Here is a 20,301-nt window from a genome sequence, read left to right as displayed (position 1 = left end):
AAACACGTTAACTGCTGTCGATCAAATGGTGAATAAGTTACTCAGTATGGTTCACATGTTTGTAAATCTGACTGATGACGTCAGTGCCTCACCAGCCATTAACCTCACCGCACGTCACTGATCTGTACGTCTGTGGTGTGTTAGAACCCCGACTGCACACTTGGAAGGTGCAGATGCAACAAATCAACTCTCTTGAAGTCACCTTCTACATTTCTCACAATGCAACACAAGTAAAAACAAACAAACAACAAAAACCAACACACTGGAGCCGAAAAAGCGCCATTACATTTCTGCTACTCATTCACAAAGACTGAGATCCAGCAGATATAGTTGAAAGTCTTGCACCGTTGTCTGATTTTTTTGAGCTTCAGTTCTCCTCCATGGTTTCCGATCAGGTTAGGTTCCCAAGGCAGCCTGGTTTTAGTGAGTATGCCGAAGCAAACATGGTTCAAACATCAAACAATAATGGACTAGATTAGAAACAAATAATACTACTGCACAATAAAGCTGCAGTTTTAACAATCAAAACTAACATGAACTCCATGAGAACATTAACAGGGTGACTTCAATTTGACACTAGTAAAAATCTAATGTGTGGAATGTAAACCAAAGGGGAGTTCAGTGTTCATTTAGATGAGAAAAAGGTAGTTCAGAAGTACATGAGCATTGGCACGGAGAACAACTTCTTACTTTTTTAAAGGTTTGCTACCATGTTTGAGATTGCACCTAGCATAAATTCCTGCTGTGTTCATTTAATGTATTGCTTTGATAAACCTGAATGAAAAGAAAAGTCGAAAATGAATTTGCCCTTTGACTTGTTCAGATGTTGAACTAATGCAATTGCTTGACATGAGAGGCAAGTTGCAAATTATTAAGAATGAAGTCTTTTCATCAAGCTTTTCTGAAAAGGGAAAGTGCAAGTTGGTGACAAGGAAAATAATAAAGAACATAGTTTACTTTTGTGTGGAATGCATTACTAATGCTATAAAATAAAATGAATTTAGCTCCCCTCCGATGATTAATCAATTTGGACTTAATTAGGGTAAATATTACTAAGGCAGCTAAGTCACTACTTTTATTTGGCCACAAGATCCTTTGTCCAAACTGATTTTTTCCAAGTTTATTTCCACAAATCACTATGAAAAATACTTTTTTTGTTCCAGAAAAATACATCTAGTACCACTGATTTCATCTGGACATTGATAAAAAGATTCAATAAAAAAGAAAGTCTCTTCATAATTTATAATCATTACAGAAGCGTGGATTGTGGTTGAGTGCAGTTCTTTAAAGTGATCCTTTTTCTTTTTCTGTATAAAAATCAACTGTGGTTATATTAGTTTTAAATGCATCTCAGAAGTTACATGAGCTTCAAAAGTGTTCATTTCCTTATATTGCAATCATAATTTTAAAGGGATAATGCCTTGTTTTTCTTTTTTTTTTGTGGAAAAAAAACAACATATTTATGACTGGCTCTTTTTGGCAGATTTCAAAAGGCATTGCATTTTCTTTGTTAGCATTACATTTTCCCACTAGTAGTAACTAAATATTTCAAGAACTAAACATTTCTGCAACAAACATTTGTTCTCTCATAAATGGGTAACAGACATTTAGACACACAGCTCGAAGCCTCATTGGCTGAACCAGACGAAGACGTCACAAAGCTTCGGACTGTTTGGATTCAAGCACTGATTAACAAAAAAACAGGCTGCAGCTGTTTGACTTGAGGCAGGGAATGAAGTCTTTTTTTTCCTCCATTGATTGCAAAACATCCATGCGTTGGAATCATTAGTCCCTTCTTCTAAATTTAACAAGCAGTCAGTTCAATGTTTCTGGCCTAATGTTGTCCCCTTATGGGTTAGCAAATGCGCACAAGCTGAACCAAAAGCAGCAAAAACATGAGGCCTTATGTCATCTTCTGAATATTAATTTCAAAGATATTAAAAGAGCTGGTCAACAAAATATGCTAACAGTCTTGGAAAAGTCTTAGGATGGAAAATTGTTAGATGAAATCAGAGTTTTTCCATGAGAAACCAAATGCCTATGGTGTAACACAACACCCTTCAGATGTGTGGTGGGTTGTAACATGTTGAACTCGTGTGTTCGGCCTCAGTCCGACTCTGGAGTGTCTTCTAACGGGGCAGAGATTGTTGACTTCTGCTTATATATAAAGGTCAACAAAAAGAGTGCAATATCGTGTGAGCACCAGTAGCCTGTATGTGAGGTCACTGTTGACCAGTAGCGGCTCTCCACCAAACCCTCCCGGAGTTCAAAATCAATCCGTCTCTCCAGCTCCACTGCAAGACAGAAGGATCAATTCATGCACATTAATATCATCCAGATGGTCTCTAGAAGGAAGATCAACACTTGATTCAGACTCAAGTGATAAGGTACGGATGGATGAGCGAATAAACTCACATGATGTGTCAGCGGTAGGGGACATGGGTCGAATCATAGTGGAGAGGCCATAAGCTGATTGGCTTTCAGTGCGACTTTGCTCCTCTTCCTCACAGTTTGGCCCTCCCTCAAGTCCTAAAGACACCGAAGGCTGGCTGTTGGAGCGGGAAAAACGGGAAAAGAGGATTCCGCCGATGCCCTTCCCTATACTTGCAGCTCCTGCGCGTGAAGATTACGGGAAGATTAGGGGGGAAAAAATCAGAGGCAGGTGAATTAAAAACAGAGTCACAGCAGAAAACAGTTAAATCTTTATAGCAAGTTAGATCATATTTAAGTATTTTCAAAACATGCTCATAGGGAGGAGTCCTTACGCCACTTGATGGCACTGTTGACTCAATACTAGGGGATAAGAGGAAGAGAGCAGCATTTATTCTTCAAATCAAGGTACTTTACGCAGATTTTTTTTTCTTCTTGTCATCCAAATGGAGAGGAAAAGATGTTTACTTTGACATGTTTTGAACACTGTTCTACAGTCTTCCTCAGAAAGTTTTGGTTAACGTGTCACTGTTGGGCGTGGCCCTTGAGACACTGTCGAGTCTGAGTGACCGCGGCCCATCCGTCTGGTTGTGGTCCATGGAGAAAAGACGGCACGTTTGCCCTCTGACCTCCTCTACTTCAGTCCCTGTCCGTGTTGTGATTGGTTATTTTGCAAATATTTAATATCCCTAACATGAGGTTTCCATTGCTCTGCTTCTTCTGCTTTGATTTGGTGTCTTCTTGTTGTTTCATTCTCACATTCTGCTACCTTTTTCTTGAGTTGAATGTTAATCCAGTTTCTCCAGCATACGCATTTCCACAAGGCTTACTCTGTATTCTTTAAATATCTTTTGGTGAACCAAAAATCTGTCTCAGATTTATGTTCGGTTTTAAAAACATGTCATTGTGAACTATATCTTTAACATTTATCATTTGTCTGACAAAAATTTAAAAAAAAATCTTGTGTATGTACATGAAAGAATAAAAGAACTTGATGTCCCTACAACGTACAAGCTGATTTGTACAAGATCATCTGTTGTGGCACATCAAAAAAGACAAAGCAAGGTTTTTCTAGTCATAACAATTTACCGAGTATGCTCGCCTTTCCCAAGCTGGTGATGGACTCTCCATAGTTCTTACGGAGAAGGACGGGAGACGTGCTTGGGCTGGGAATGCTCTCCGTGTCAGATGGTGGATCCTTCACAGGGTTTAGGAATGAAGGCCGGATTTCATCATAGGGTGTAGGGTTAGTGGCACTAGACCTAAAAAAACCCAAACCAAATAAATATATCTATGAAACCATGATAAAAAAAACAAGATTACTATAAAAAATAAGTTTTTACCAGTGTATCTGGACAGGTGCAATGTTACTGTAATGCTTTAGGATGAGCGGCTCCAGCCTGTATGCCTAAACACAACAGTTCAAACTTGAGCAAGCTGATGATGAGTACAGACATGATGACTGTCCTTCCAACAAAGTCAATGAAAAACTGCGACACCGACCACAGGGTCTGTGGGGTGGAAGACATTGAAGAGCCGGCTGCAGATGGAGGTGGGTAAGATGTGGTCTTGATGGCAGCTGATGCCTGGACGGATCCCTCTCAGTGCCAAAAACACGGCCAAGGGAGAACCCATACAGAAAAAGTTTTCCACCTATTCAGGAAGAGAATCAGAAGACAAACAGAACACATTCAACTTTATTGTCACAATTTTGTGTACATAGAACTTCTTTTATTCACATGTCAGATTGATTTCACTTTGTTAATGAACTGGGCAACAGAAGACAAACATTTTTTACAAACAGGAAAATACTTTTGCTAACTATTTGCAGTACAACATTGTGATAGTTACATGCAACGTAAACCAAAAAGAATAATCTAACCTTAAATTTGAGAGCTGGAGGGACTGAAGGCCTCGAGGCCTCGAGAGCTACAAGCTGATTCTCCAAGTCTAATAACCTGTAAAGATAAATCATAGATCATTTAAAGATCAAGCAAAACAAAATCCACAGTCAAACAATCTGGCTATAAATGACCTTTACTTCTGAATTTACAATTTCTCTTGAATTTTGACCAAAACACCATGGCAAATTACAATGCAACACATTTTAAGTTAAAATGCTAAATGCATTTTTGAAGTGCATGACTAAATTCAACATTGACATGCAACTACAGAACTACGGTACTACAGTACCAAAAACCCATGACAACTTAAAATACAATTACTGTACCGGTGTATTAGCTTATATTTAAAAAAATATTTTTAAAATGTAAGATTGAATTTTAAGTTTTTATATTGAATTGCAAATTGAGAATGGAATATTCTTTTGAATTATGGGTGAAAAAAATGTGCATACCTTTGAAGTTAAAAGGCTTGAACAAGCTAGTAATGTAACACCTGAAAGTCCCCGCGGCATGCAAGCAAGTTCCTACCTACTGCGTGTGTTTTTCAGCTGTTGCAACAGCTGCTTCTCCTCGTAGGACATCCACCGCAAATCCGTCTCCTCCTCTACTGCACGATGCTCCTGCAGACAGAAGCGCACGGGATCCCAGCCTGTGATGATGTCATAGGTGATGACACAGCCAAGGGAATGAGCCACGATGGACACTTTGCCGCCCTTCTCCTCAAACTCCGGGTTCCGAGAGCAGAAGAGTGAGTACAGTCTGTTCAGCTCCTGCGTGAGGCCCTTGGTGATCTTGGGGGGAAGAACACGACGAGGTTTTGAACAGAAAATGGAGACGGACGGATTCATGACAGCTTCGGAAAATGTAAACTCACTTCGTCCCGATAAAGAGGGCTGTTGTAGTACATAATATCCATGGCACTGCTGTTCAGGAGGTCTCTCAGTCCTCTGACTTTGTCTGGTGTGATCGACTCTACTGTATCTATGAAAACAACGTCAAAGAATAAACATGTAGAACACTGACAACCCACATCGTTTAGTTCCTTTGATTATATCTAAAGGTATATACAATACATATCTGATTACAATAAATAAAATGAACAAACCTCCATCTAGAGTGAGTTTTGAACGCCACTCGACAGGAAGGAATTCCACATGCTCGTCTTTGTGTTTTGAAAAGTGCTTGTCTTCCATCTTCCTTACACCTTCCCTCAACCTTTAAGAAAGGATAAAATACACACCACTTTACACCAAAATATACATATATTTTTAAATATCATTTTGGATCAGTATGTGCTTTTTCGAAAACAATTAAAGAGCGATCCATATTCGGCTCAGCTATGCGGCTTCTCCTATTACGTGTGCGTAAAAAGGGGTGTGTGTTAGCAGTGCTTAATGTTGCTCTTCCAGTTTGCAGGGACAATAAAAGCACAGAGAGGGAGGCGTATACATTGATGGGTAAATGCAAACAGAAGGAGGCTTTCAGCTGCTCTGTGTATGGGGCACCTGCTCTGGATGTTTAGACAGAGCAGTTTCATGTTGTCTGAAGAACGTCAACGCGGAAGCTTTCAGTGTTGTAATCATATGGTTTTCAAAGCTGTCATGTTTGTTTTGTTCTATTAACCTTGGCATGTAAATGCAACCAAACCTTCTGATTATTGTAGGTTCCAAGGCAACTAGACCTTGAACCATTTTCGTTTATTGACTCTCAAAAAACTATCTGGACCAAATTCTAACATCACATAGAAGAGCTCAGGCATGTGAAGCTGATCTTTTCTCTTGGCTCAGTTTGTGGAGTGTAATCCACAGGAAGAGTCAAGCTTAATGTGTTTGACTTGGTCTACTTTGCCTGCTCAGTCAAAGCTGCTACAACAACCAAGTGCTCACTTTGAGGGACAGAAACACATTGATGTGGCTTTCTTTTTGGTAGCTTTCGTCAAACAAGGGTCAGTTTTTAGTCACGGCTTATACAACATTTGCTTTTATAGTTCTGAATCGCTAAGTTACTGTAAACAGCACTGACTGCAATGGTACACAGTGGTGTTATAACAAGGGGAAGTGATTGAGAATGACAACAACTCAGTCATAAAGTGGAAGACCGCAAAAGTCACCAACTTCTTCCAAAGTCAACCATTACAGAGCTCTAAACTTCAGATCAGCTCAGGATAAGTGGTAAAGATCTTCATGGAAGAAGTTTCCATGAAATACAAGAACAATGCAAAGCGTTGGCGCAAAGGTGTAAAGGTGTGCCACCGGACGCCAGAGCGGAGGTGACGTTTTCTAGAGTGAAGGATCAGGTTTCTTTATCGAATGACAAAGTCTGACAGCATTATGCAAAACTGACACCGGGTCAGGTAAAAAGAACTCTTAATTCTAAAAGATTCTGGTGAATTTTATTCTACCATCTCTTTGGAGCAGTTTTGAAATGGTCCGTTCTACTTCCAGCTTAACTCCAGTGTACAAACCAGGGTCTAGAAATACAACAAGACCCACTCCAAGGAAATGGAGCTTTGTCCTTGTAGCTTTTTTCTCTCGTGATGGAGGACATATATAAAGAAAATTAAGAGTAAAATTGCATTTTTGAGTATTTCTTTTTTCAATTGTGGTGAATCAGGAGGAGATGAAAAAATGCAGTTGAAAAACACTTTTAGTTTACATACAAACTACAATAGGAGGGCCACAAACTCCCTGCTCTTGTCCATTCTAATGAATCCATTTGTAGTCAAATAGATCCACCTACACCTTGTTTTCCTCTAAACTGTAAGCCTGGATAGCTCTGATATTGCTTATCATTTTTGTTGCACTGCTAATGTTAGGTTGAGAGTGTGAGGGGCTGTAAGTTAGAGGGAGAGCTTATAAACAAGGGGATGATGGGAAGGCTTACTCCATGTCAATGGTCCTGCAAAAACTCAGGTGAATTTCTAATGAACTACTGTTGCCCTGCAGAAACTATGTCCTAGAAAACGACACAGGTTTTTTTGGTTTGGGCTGAAAACGGCATAATTAAAAGACAACTCCTTTCCTCGTGGAAAGGCTTCCCTTTTTGTTATTACAAGAAAAAGTGGGTCGATGTCATTTTACGCCTGATGGGTTATCAATAGGTTGTCACTTGAGTTTAAATACAAGTAAGGGCAGATGGGAGAACACTTTCACAGAATAATATATACAGAATACCTGCCATTAGGGGAAAATACTATATATGACAATAACTTATTTAAGGAGGAAAATTGTTTTCCTAATTAGAAACTTTTCCAACAGGTCTGAGAACAAGACAGTAAAAAGAATTTCTGCTTGGGACACAGTTGTGAAGTGAAAAAGCAGGAAAAACACAGGAGCAAAAGGAAAATGACAGATTTATTCTGTTGGCTGGTTAAGAACATCTTTGCACTGGATTTAAATATAATGTATTTTAAACAGAAAGTGGTGAAAGCTCATTTTGATCATTTTGAACTTGAAACCCGACCTGTGCATTCAATAGGGATTAAGCACCAGGTTTATACACACAACAAAATTTTACATGAAACAGCATTTTAAAGAAGTGAAACTCACATTCCAGTGTTTTTAATAATGCGCCCCTGATCCATCTTTTGCCCAATCCCATGCACCACAAAGACAATGTGCGTTGTGTGGGGGGGTCTATCCTCTGGAGAGGCCTCTTCAACGTAACCCCGATGGAGCCGTGTGCCGCTGCTTGATGCTGAAATACAAACACAAAGTCCAAGAAACTTTTTTATGGTGTTTTTTTTTAATGCAAACTGCTAAAAAAACTCAAACTTTCCCTAAACAACTTTAATAAACTAAAAATAACTTTTTGGTTACTAAAGTGTACCGTCTAACCAGGTCAGTGGGTAAGCCAGGTGAGACTCCCGTTGAGACTGTGACCTGAGAGTGTTTGGCACCACTTGTAATCATAGCTTTACTTAATCCGTTCATGGGGATGTCAAGTAATAGGACTCAAACTCGCAGAGCAGAACAGAGCTATACTTTCTAACAGAGCAATACTTAGACAAGAGATTTAGAATATTATTGTTAATCAAATTCGTTATTGTTATGTAATAATATTTCTAACAATCTGTTGATTAAAAAATTTGGTTATTTTATCAAATTTAGACCTAGGAATGGCATAGAGGCAACACAAGGGAACTTTATGTGACCCCAAAAAATCCATAGGCTTAGAAAAATGTAAGATTTTTGAAACTAGCACTGGGTAATAAAAAGAAGATGATCAAACTTTTTGAATGCAGTTACAGATATATTCATTTAACTTTGAATCAGTAGATGGGCACAATGGGTTAAGGGTAACCAAGAAACAGAAACATAACTATAAACTCAAACATGCTCATTAAAAACTTTAATTTCTGTCTCAGAAATGTTTTAAATAAAGTTAGAAAGTAGTAAAACAAAAAAAAACAATGTGTGAATGGTGGTGCGAGTCTTTAAAAAAAAAGCTACAGATATATTTCTAGACCTTTAGAGAAGCCCAGTTTTTGGGTGACAGTGCGTGCAATTTTGGAGGTGGTAGCATCACTGTAGAGGTAGACTTCGTCCACGCTGTGCCAATCCACGTGGGTCCGGCTCAACTTCAGACTGTGGATGGCTGCAGAAGGGCAGAGAAAGAGAAGTGAGAAATGTATTTAACTAAATGAAAGGTGAAATGGTTTCAGTGGAGGGTAGTTTGGCAGAGAGAAGGGAAGGCAAGGGGACACTGACAAGGAGAAAAGATCAGTTGTATCCACTGAGACACTGCAGAAATTAAAAGGAGACATAATAAGTACACATCGCTACTATAGCAAAAAGGAGCACAAAAATAGCTAATCTTGACCCATTTCTTCAAATAGCTCAATCAAATGCAGACTGTGGCATTGATCTGCAGAAATTAAACATAAAACAGTGAGATTGCAAATTTCAGCTCTTGCTCGTCATCTTTTTGGAAAACTCTCAGATTGAGTGAATTTCGCACGACTGCATAAAAAATAAAAAATAAATGCAGTTCCTGACCAACATTTGTAAATGTTTTTGCCTCAGTATGTTGCTTAATGACTAAGCCAAGTAAGAGCCGATTTACAACAATAGGACACCTCAAAAAAGCAAAGAGTTATAAATAGGAACTGGCCTTTTTTTTTTTTTTTTGCTCTGCCACTTGCCCATAAAATAACCTGTTCAGTCAAGATCATTTGGATGAAATGCTTTAAGATGACGGGGTTTGTGTTGCAGACAGTGACAGCTCTTTGAAATGAACTCAAACTGGTAATGAAAGCCTAAAAATACAGCTAAGCTGTTAGAAAAATGCACCAATCTATGGGTTTCAAAGCTTAAACAATAAAGGCTGAATAGTAGAGTTTTAATTTTGCAAATTCGTCCAGACTTTTTAGAACCTAAATCATAAAGATTATTTCCTGGGTCTTTTGAAATTCCCACGAGGTGAAACTTTAACGTTGTCCTCACAAAACACAAATTTGATTATTTAAACCAGCAAAACATCTCTTTTTACTTTAAAAAAACAACCATAGATTAGCACAATGGACACTACTAGTGTTTACATTTTCTTCTCATTGGTTGGAGTAATAATTGTCTGCATGTATATGGGTCACATATTTAAGTTAACTAGTTTTTCTATTGTTGGGAAAATTTGCTAAATATTGACTTTCAGGTTGTGGCAGCACCCTGGGGCTGCGGTGGTTTCATTTTGAGAGCAAAATTTCTGATAATTTCTGTTTTGGCAACTGAAGGCGCGCCATGAGGATTTTGTCATCGGTCTCTGGCAATAAAGCCTACAAGGCTGCTGGATGAGGTACTTTGATAAAATAAAGGTTTGAGGGTCTTTATCGTCTCTGAAGTCTGCTTGCTGCCCAAGGATTGAAGCCTAATGGACACCTGGATATGTTAGAGGATAAGCATACAGGCTGTGGAGCTTTTCTATTCACACCCCCAGAAATAAAAGAATAGACCCAAAGGGATTGAATGCACACAACATGTTCAGGCCTGTAATAGTGAAAGTACAAAGACTCTTCTGTGGGGCTCATCAACTGGTTTTCAATGGAGAGCCATGTTCAAAGCTCTCTGTTGAGCTGCTGTTCATTAAAGTTACTTTGACTCCAAAAAAAACGAGATAAATAGTGGCTGATAAACAAGCTGGATGGAAAAATAAAAAAAAGCAGTAAAGCAGGTTTGATTTTTCTTGAGAATCTGCTTCATTATGGGGGGGGTATGGTCCTTGTTGTTGGGGGGGAACCATGTTGTGTGCTCACCATTCCAGGAAGCAGAAACAAGCAACAGCAGTTCCAAATTCTGGATCACAGCACAAAAAGAGGGTTCTAGCAACTAGGCCCAGTTAAAGCTACAATGAAAAACTGAAAAAGAAAAAAAAACTGCTTGGTTTCCATTTGAATCACTGAATTTCTAACTGAGCCTAGGTCTAGTGTAAAAAAAGATATAAAAAATGTGAACCACAAGAGACCTATAATCTAAAAGGAGAGGGTTAAATCTAGAAAAACTACTAAAGCAGAAGTAAACAGGAACTTGGCATTTTACAGTACCTTGGCAGCGTTTGCGCTTGTGACATCTAGTTTTAGCACTCGTCTGATATCCACTCCATTTGAACAGAAAAGGGAGGTAGAAAGGGGGCAGGTGGAAGAGAACTAACAACCAACAAAGAGTGAGTAACGGCCATCATTCCAGTGTCACTCACACAAACATCATCTAGAACAGTGTTTACAAAACCCCGTCCTCAGGGCTCATCAGCCTGCTTGTACGTGTCGTTTTGTCACCCTACTTAGTTTCAGAGATCACCTTTTGATCTATTTAAAGCATTTTTCAGTGCTCTTTCAATTATGACTATGCATTTTATAGCCAAAATTGAATAAAACTGTCATTTTCTAGTACATAGTTTCTTCAGAGAAGTAGTGGTTTATTGGAAGTTTGTCTCTGAGTTTTAGGTGGGACCGTGTTGGCACTGAGCATCCCTATCTCCTCTTCCCCTCCCCGTTTTGGGACAGACCCCTTTCTGCGTCATAAATAAGCTCTTTTTCAAACGACATTTTTGTCTGCTCCTGATTCACAACAATTTGAATAACAAAATACTCAGAAATGCAAATTTGGAGTTAATATTCTTAATATATGTCCTCCATTATCAGAAAAAAGCCACAAGAACATGTTAAAAACATCATTTTCATTGGAGTGGGTATTTAAAGACGCCTTGTTGAGGTCTTAAGGAAAGTCTGCAGGGAACAGATCATGATCACAAGCATGTGTGTGCTGAGAAACGTAGAAAAACCTGCAGGTCAGAGAGTCCTGAGCTCTGGGTTTGGGAAACATTGATCTACAACATGCTAGCCTAGCATGGAGCATTGTTACCAGGTTACTGTTAAAAAGGACAGCACATTATAAACTGTGTTTGGATATGGCTCACATTTATATATTTTTATTATAGACAGTTTATCATTGCATTGGCAAACAGTTAAGACATCTTAAATTTGGATTTGTCAAGAAATACGTAGGCGGCAGATTATTTTGGTCTTGCCTGGAGCTGTTGAAACAGAAAATGTTAATCAGTCAAATATCCTCAGCCTTCAAGAGTTTTTAAAAAGCAGTTTAGGCAAATATAAAAATAAATATTAACATACCGGTATTTTAAAATCAACTGACCCAAAAATGTATGTTTAAGGAAAACATGACACTCCCAGAGATAAAATATATATATATATATCTAAAGTTAAGACCAAAAATCTGAATACATCACATAAACTTCTCATTATTAAGAGTGTCTTATCAATGACAAAGTCACACTATCATGAGAATCTCCATGGGCATGAGTCACATTATCATTGATAAAACTTACTGTTAACAACAAGACTGCACTGCACAAAGACTTCAACTATTTCAACAGGATTGCCCTCTAAGACTATAAATAACACATTGTTTTGAAATGAAAACATGAAAAATGTTTTAGATCCAATGTTCAGCACCTTTTGCTGTTTTCCTTCAGATACCGATTTTTGCTGAGTGGCCTACATACGAAGACAGATCCCATCCAAACAGCCACAAATATCTAAAGCAGTGTTGCGTTATGCTGATGGAGCCTTCAAAATATAAAAATATATATGAAAAAATGAAATGAGAGAATACTGACTGGTGGCTACACTTTACATTGGTTTTTCATGTAAAGCACTTAGAAAGAACCAAATAGATCTATTGAAGCAAATTAACTTCATACAATAATGGCTTTTTAGCATTGAAATAATTGAAACTAATATATTTTTTTATCTAAAATTAATAAAAAAAGTAACTTTAAAAAAATGCCTATATAAATTAAATAAACAACATATAAGTATATAAATCTAGGCTGACATCAGTGGGATTTGTTCATCAAAACAGAGAAATCTACCGGTGTCAGACTGAACTCAGCGATTCTGATAACCAGAGTTCAGACTTGCAAATGTCAGCAGTGTTTCCAGGCAAAAGCAGAGTAAGGTGATGGAGGAGGGGAAATGCTGCCGCTCAGCTTACTCCTATTCTGTTTACTGGAAAAAGCTTTTAATAATATTCATGTGGACATTATAAAGCTAATGGATCCATAAAACAAGTGCTTTCAGGTGAGTAGATTATGGTTCTTGTGCACTTCACTGAGGTGAAAAGGTCAAAACCCTGTGCTCTCCACTAATACAAGAAAAACTGTTATTATTAGCCCTTTATCAGAATAAACAGCTGATTTAAAGACCCAACGTTTATCAAAACACATGGTGCTGCAGCAACTGGATTAGATGACACCATAATAACCAGTGATGACAATAACATTCAATTTACAGATTATTTCATTTTATTTCAAGTCATCCTACATACAGTGTCACGTGGTATTCCAATTAATGTGGCTGAATTAGAAGTACATGAGTCCCATTTACTCCTTTCTGGACCTTCCTTGACACATTCAAAGCTTTACCCCCTTTTATCAAGCTTTATTAGTTAATTTGTGAAATCTTACATTAAAATTGACATAAAAAAGCAGTTTTTTGCCTGAAAATGTTGCTTTAAAAGAAGATTATTAAATAAATTCAATAGACACTGAGAGGATTTCAAGTATTAATATTAATTATACATTATTAGGGGTGGCTGTAGTGCAGAAATAAGAGCGGCCGACCTCGACCTGGAAGATTGCAAGTTCTTGAACCCTGAACCCCACACTGGTCCTGGTGGTTATAGGTTGGCGCCAGCGTCAGACAGTGGAGCCGCATATAATGTGTGTGGGTGAATGGGACGGTGGCTGTAAAGTGCCTGGGACCTTCTAAGTAGGTAGCAAACTCCATTTAGCATTTCATAATTTCAAACCCAGTTCGTTAAATCAAACATACTAGGAAAACAGGTTTTAAGAAAATATGGAACCACTGTGCTTCCTTATTATATAGCCAGCTCCACCCAGAGGAACACTGGGGGAAAAAAAGACTATTAGAGGGTAAAATAGAACCAGACAGTGCATGCACAGAGTAATGTAGGCTGTCATATATCTTTTTTATAATCAATTTATCTTTAGTAATGTGCTTTAAGCTATCTTCAGCTCCACTCTAAGACCATCTTATTATTAGCTCCAAGATAAAGTACTCCTGTGTTGAGGCTGTTTGTAACATCAGCCCAAAGAAAGTGAATTAATGGAATCTAAGACTCTGATAAATATAAAGGTGGAAAACAGTCTGCATAGAAAGAAGCAATATTTTTCTTCTATTTGTTAGATTTTTTTTTTTTCTTAAAAAAGGATTAAATTTTTCAACAGCAGAATAAAATGACAATGAGTCCAATTATTATGCTTCAAAAGAGGTTTACTTTCTCAGTGCAAAGTGTACATTGTCTTTAGCAGAAGCAGTCTGTGTTTTGCCTATTAAAGGGGCAGGCAAATCTGTCAACTCCATGACACTTAATGAAAATCTGAGTGCTTTTCGCTACATTCAGATCTTTCACTGGTCATGTTGGAATGTCAAATCACTGCATTATTTCCAGAAGGAGTTTAGTTTTATCTGAGTAAAAAGAGCAAAAAGATACAAATAAAATATAAATATTGATAAAGAGAAGCTCTTGTGACCACTTTAGTATGCTCGCTCCATTATGGTGTCTTTTGAATAACAGTTTAAAATGTAGTTTTAGCATCTTTTTTTAATTCAAAAGCATTGTGTCAGATGAGATCTGAAACATAAGTGCAAAGACCTAGATAGTTGTGTACGCCGTGTGAACACGCACATCATTTCTTTTTTCTTTTTTGTTTCAGTTCTAAACATTTACCTGCAACACAAAGTGTTTTAACAAATGCCATCAATCATTCTAATTGAATGTAAGTGAATTTAAAAGGTGCTGCATTTTCTTGGGGAAACTCCCACACATTATTGTCCTGTGAGGTTCTTGTGGAACAAGATGCTTTAACAGGACAGCAGATCAGAGGAGGCCTAAAGCAAAGCCGTCAGGAAAGGGACGTGCCAGAATGTACGGTATGCATCTTTTTTACCCAGAAGGAACGACACGGTGAACCCTGAACAGAAATGAATGGAAGGACCGGACAATTTTTCCTTACTCTGTTCTGACACTAACTGGAGTAAGGTCTCAGAATTCATCTTTTATGACCCTCACTGCTCGTTTCATAGCTTAGTTTTTCTGTCACTGTTTAGGCGGGTTTTTTTTTTGTTTTAAACACATTTTTGACAAAAAACAGTATTGGATGCTTTTTCTACCAAACTATTATGTTTGTTTATCGAGACATTTATAAACAGCCACAAGTGAATCATTAAGGGTTTTAACTCTTGAGCTACGGTCACACCGGGCTCAGCAACATGCCATCAAGCGACCACTTCCAATGAAGTGTCTGGGTAAACACGCGTACATGTGTGTTTTGGGGCGTCTGCGTTCAAATCTCTTGCGTTCACGCATCGTTTTGCAAGTCCCTCCCTGTTCGTCCAGTTGCATTCAAGAATGAGCTAAAGGTGAGTTTCTTAAACGCGCATCAGATAGCTGGTGTGTGCATAGCTTAAAGCAAGGAGAGAGTCCATAAAAACAAGAATTCTGCCTTGAAAACAGATGTGCTGTCCAAGGACAGTTTGGAGTTTTCTATGTTAACATAATATTTCAACAACTTTCCTCTCATCTTTACTTGGTACTTACCATCTTTGCTATCAACTGTTTTGACCACTAAATCCGTCTCAATGGTATCTTGCATCTGCTGTCCTCGGAAATGGTTCAGATGCTCTTCCTCAATCAGGTCGCTCTCCTCCTCCTCCAGCGGGAGCCACGTCCCATCAATAAACCACTGGCCTCTCATCACAGGAATATGGTCTTGTTCTGTTTAAAGATGAACTTTACAGTCAGCTACATATTCCTGGAAACCTTGTGGACAGCTGTGTGTGCCTTTTAGACCCGCATGCAACTCTGGGGGGATTTATTGTAAGTAACAACTTCAAGACAATGACTTGGAAGAGACTGACTCATTTTCAGGGTGTGCTGCATGTGACATACAATGAACTGACTAAATTAGTCTGACAACCCACGGGGATCACACTTTGGTGTTTAACTGTGCCGGGCCATGTTTGATTACAGTCTAGAATTACATTAACACCATTCTGACTTCATTCCTATGGGACTGAATAGGAGTATAATTTTAAATCTTAAATTAGTCACACTTTGAAGACAGAGCTCTGACTTTGCTGAATGAGCTATATGAAAGAAAAAAACACTCCAAAACATCTGCAGACTCCCCTAGAGATAAGGAGGCCCACTTTAATGTTTAGGCAGGGACAGTAGAGAAGCTGTGATAAGAACTCGCTGGTTCATGTCTGCTTGGAAAAGATGAACTGGGCTTTTTTTTTAAAGTTGTGTTTTATGTTGTTTGCCAACACAAATTAACATCATCCTATAAAATACATACATTTTTTCAAACTGTTATAGGCAATTTTAAGTCATTCCTGTTGTATTTATTCTCTAAATGACTTTTTTAATGTAAAGCAGCTACTCCAATCATCTTTTGATCTATGTTGATGAGCATTCTCAGCAGTCTTTTAGTTATGAATAAGCTGTTTTTGGCCAGCACCAACAATAAAAAAACTGTTGTTTTCTAGGACATAGTTTCTGCAGAGTGGCAGGAGTTCATTAGAAATCCGCCTCTGACTTGTGGGCACTTGACTGTTGGTGCAGAGTAAGCATGCCTTCATATCCTATCATCCATTTGTTTAAACTTTCTCTCAACCACTAGCTTACAGCCCCTTACAACCCCAACCTAACATTAGCAGGGCAACAAAAAATGGCGAGCAGTATTGGAGCTATTACAGATGTCCGCTTGGATGAGAAAAAATTAAATTGATCAAATTTTAGACACATAATAAACAACTTACCTCTGGAAGCTGCTAAGCTGTACTATAATGCAATGATTGCATCATAAATGACCTACTGTATGACCAGCTGGGCATCAGCATGCAGAACCATTCTGAATCCTCTACAAACTGTTCACAAACAAGCTCGGAAAACTTTGGACAAAAAGCCTAAAAGCCACCATAATTGTAAAATAGTTCGGAAACACAATCTACTGAGTTTCAACAAAATGATTCAACATGCAGATTTGCATTCTGGTCTATAAAATCCTTCACGGTCTGCCTCCTCCCCCACTTCAGGACTTTGTCAAAAAAAGACAAAACAGAGGCACCAGAGCAAGTTCAAGAGGGGACTGCATTATTCCTTCCAGAAAAAGTAGCTTTGGACAGACTGTTTTCCCCTTTCTAGCCTCTCAATCCTGAAACACAATCCCAGAAATCATTCGAGAGCTCTCCACACTTCCATCTTTCTCAAAATAATTAAGATCAAGGCTGCGAGAGAACCAAACTTGCACTCACAGCTAAGTTTAGGGACAATGCCAGAAAACTGTTAAAATAGATCATTGGGGGGGGGGGGGGGGGAGTGGTCACAGTTGTCATAGTTCTGATTTTGGCGATTTTATTGATGTATACTTTGGGGAACGATGTATTTGAAACTGTTTTAAATGTAATCTGAGTTATGTTAATTTTATGTCATTTTATTTAATGCAATTTTACGTTACTAATGTACTTTTTTATACTTTTACTCATTTTATTTTATCTATAGTCTCTAGGTGGCTGGCCATGGTCAGAACAGGACAGAGGATGGAAATTAGCCTAGGCCACAATCCTGCATATTTACAGAGTGTCTCACTACTTTTAGAGCACTCTACACCGTTTGTTGTATGCATTGTCCCTTAAATAAATAAATACAAATACAAAGTCGTCTATTGATCTATTTGTCGGCATGTGGATGCATCAGACTGGAACGGAGCAGGGAGTTTGTGGGCTGCCGATTGTAGCGCCTTCATCACAGCATTTTTTTTTGTCTGCTCCTGATTCACAACAATTTGATAAAAGAAATACAGGTACTCAGAAATGCAAATTTGGGGTTAGTTTTCTTAATATATGGCCTCCATCATGAGAAAAATGCAACAAGAACATGTTAAAAACACCTAAAAACTCAATTATCTTCAAAGTACATCAGCTGAGTTCAATGCACAAACTTCTTGTGTTGCTCCCAAGACCAGGATGAATAATTAAGCTGTCAATCTAAAAAAACACAGAAAAAACTGCTGCTGAAAGCAAATGAAAACAGGTTCCTCAATCAAAAAAGTAACTAGTTCATGTTTTTAGAATTGATGCTGGGTGGGGAAATGTGTGCTGGGCACTTCCTGACCCGATTGTTCATTAGTTCTGTTTATGTTGTCTGCAGAACATGAAATATGTCTAAAGTTTATGAACACAATCATTGGAAGAATGGCATGAGGAGAGCATTTGTGGTGGATGCTGAGGGACAGGATAGACCGCGACGAAACTTACGCTTCCAGTAGACAGGAAAACATTCCTTCTCCTTGATGTCAACCTCATACAGCCCTCCTCGAACACAGACGGGTTCTACGTTGATTTCAATGCCGTCCGGGTCCCTCTCATCAGAGGAACCACGGCCTTCACGTGCGCTGCAGCTCGCAGTCTCTCCTGGGACAGCGGCACCGTTCGGTTCCGGACTCTCCGGACCTGTGCTGCCGCTCTCCCGCCGCTCTCCGCTGACTTTGCGACGAACAGCAGCAGAACAAGAAGGGTTCAGTTCGCAGTATTTCCGAAACATAAGCTCCATTTTAAGAGAATCGTGTCCGAGAAAGGGCTTCCACGTCTTCTTGTCCTCCTTGTAGAACCACCGGACCTCCTCGGGAACTAGCTCGGTGACGACTTCATTAAACCTGTGCCTGGAGCTGTTGGACCTGGACCTCTTCCTTCTCTCGAACTGGGGGCTGCCGTTGTTCCTGTCGGGGTCTGCGAAGTCCAAAGGGCTGCCGTCGAGGTAGGCTTCCGGGGAGTTTAGGTCCAGCAGCAGCTCGCTCTGAGCGCCGCGGTGTAGTAGCGGCAGGTGTCCCTCCAGCCCCGACTGGACCGAGGACATCCCCGCCTGCACCGATTCGTCCACAAAACTCATCTCGTGACAACAGAAGACATCGTCCCCCAGAGCCCACTTCTTCTTGTTGTTGTTGCTGGACTCGGCACTGACTCCCGGACTTTCGCTATCTTTCCTCAAACACGAGTACTTAATATTAAAACTGTTCATAACTTGTAAAACAGTATCGCCTCTTTCTGTCACTTTACTTCAATGTAGCCACTGGTTCGATTGCGATGCATATTCCTAGCGTAATGATTAGCAGTGTTTTCCAGTAAAACGCACCAAACAACCTTCGCGTAGACGCGCTTTTTAACACTCCCCATAGGCGCAACGCAGCTAGCTAGCTAGCTAAGCTAACGAAGCCGGCTGGACGACGAAGGACAACGCACTAGCATAAGCCGTTAAGGGGGAAAAAAGAAACGCTTCTCGTTTACTATAGTAAATATGAACCCGTGACAAAATTCCCAACAGTTATCGACTGCCTTTACTCGTGTTTAACAAACGTAGCACAACTGTCACCACAAAACTGTATTGGCTCCCAGGTCCCCGTGGAATTTCCAGCCCGTCCGTTGACAAACAAATCTCGCATAGAGACAACCGTGTAGTATTGAGGTGTTGCCAGATCTGGTGTCAGAAACAAGCATGCGCAATCGGGGAAAACAAACCACCTCTAAAACATGCGACGCTTTACGAGCGGCGACTCGGTTCACACTTGCTGATCAGTTTTCTTTTTCTTTTTAGTTACTAAAACTAAAACATGGGTTTTTCAATTAGCACAACTTTGAAGTGCATGCAAACACTGCTGAAAAGTTAATCAGATTTTTGTTGTCATGTGAACAAATCCCAGAAAATCTAACGAGGAGATTAAAAACATGACTGCCTTAAAACACAATTTAAAAGACAAGGAAAACAACCATTCAACAATTTAAACTTAGCTTGTTTGTTTATTATTTAAAAAACCAACAAACTTGAAATAGAACAAAGTATTCATATCCATCACAAAATACAACTAATCTGACTTTTATAACCCAAATAATGCCAAGTACTATATTGGTCAATCTGGACTAAACAATTCTGGCAAGAAAAATAGGAGAAGAAAACAAAATCTGTACATTAAGTTTTTTCCCCTTTCAATAATAAGACCATTTAAATAGAAAAAAAATGAATTACCTCCTGTTGAGTTTTTTTGGTGTAAATCTAAGGCTTTAACTGATGTTTATTTACTTAAAATGACTATTAACCCTAAATGTAAGTAAAGCTTTTTAAAGCTGAATAAGTGTTTCCATTTTAAATCACAAACTTTTTAAGATAAAATAAAGAAAACGTATAGTTTTGAACACAAACATTTTACAAGTAGCCAAAATAAAACTTTGTAAACTCACTCAAAAGGAGTTTGGTTTTACACAAGAAAATATAAGAAAGAATTACTTCAAATTTGCAAACTTGGCAACCCCTCGCATCCGTATGTCCAGCGCATAGACATACAGCGTGTCAGCTGACGCACAGATCACGTGAAAAATGTG

At 38.9% G+C, this 20,301-nt stretch overlaps 1 protein-coding gene across 2 annotated transcripts; it reads right to left on the bottom strand.

The window, feature by feature from the left end:
- Positions 1 to 1,105: 1,105 nt before the first annotated feature.
- On the bottom strand, positions 1,106 to 19,426 carry ddhd1a (DDHD domain containing 1a). Of its 2 annotated transcripts, XM_020713426.3 has the most exons (14): positions 18,187 to 19,425; positions 15,467 to 15,643; positions 10,870 to 10,971; positions 8,802 to 8,930; positions 7,883 to 8,030; positions 5,440 to 5,549; positions 5,209 to 5,315; positions 4,863 to 5,125; positions 4,313 to 4,388; positions 3,934 to 4,083; positions 3,774 to 3,838; positions 3,520 to 3,692; positions 2,416 to 2,613; positions 1,106 to 2,294 (listed from the first exon to the last, which is right to left on the bottom strand). In XM_020713426.3, the coding sequence occupies exons 1-14, from the start codon at positions 18,944 to 18,946 to the stop codon at positions 2,107 to 2,109; spliced, it is 2,646 nt and encodes an 881-aa protein (XP_020569085.1). In that variant the 5' UTR covers positions 18,947 to 19,425; the 3' UTR covers positions 1,106 to 2,106. The 2 variants fall into 2 exon arrangements, with proteins under 2 accessions (XP_020569085.1, XP_004082530.1); XM_004082482.5 differs by lacking the exon at positions 10,870 to 10,971 and having other exon boundaries at positions 18,187 to 19,426.
- Positions 19,427 to 20,301: the final 875 nt, after the last annotated feature.

This window comes from Oryzias latipes, chromosome 22 (assembly GCF_053564925.1).
Source record: "Oryzias latipes strain Hd-rR chromosome 22, Olatipes_Hd-rR_3.1".
Lineage (NCBI taxonomy): Eukaryota > Metazoa > Chordata > Actinopteri > Beloniformes > Adrianichthyidae > Oryzias > Oryzias latipes.
Note: the sequence above shows the minus strand (reverse complement) of the source record. Positions and strands in the feature narration are given on the sequence as shown.

Bases quoted from the DNA above. Each gene is read 5' to 3' on its own strand.
- ddhd1a (XM_020713426.3), bottom strand. From the start codon at position 18,946: ATGAACAGTTTTAATATTAAGTACTCGTGTTTGAGGAAAGATAGCGAA. The intron at 8,931-10,869 runs GTACTGTAAAAT...GCCCTTCTGCAG, and splicing joins CAAGCGCAAACGCTGCCAAG to CCATCCACAGTCTGAAGTTG. The intron at 5,316-5,439 runs GTTTGTTCATTT...TTGTTTTCATAG, and splicing joins AAAACTCACTCTAGATGGAG to ATACAGTAGAGTCGATCACA.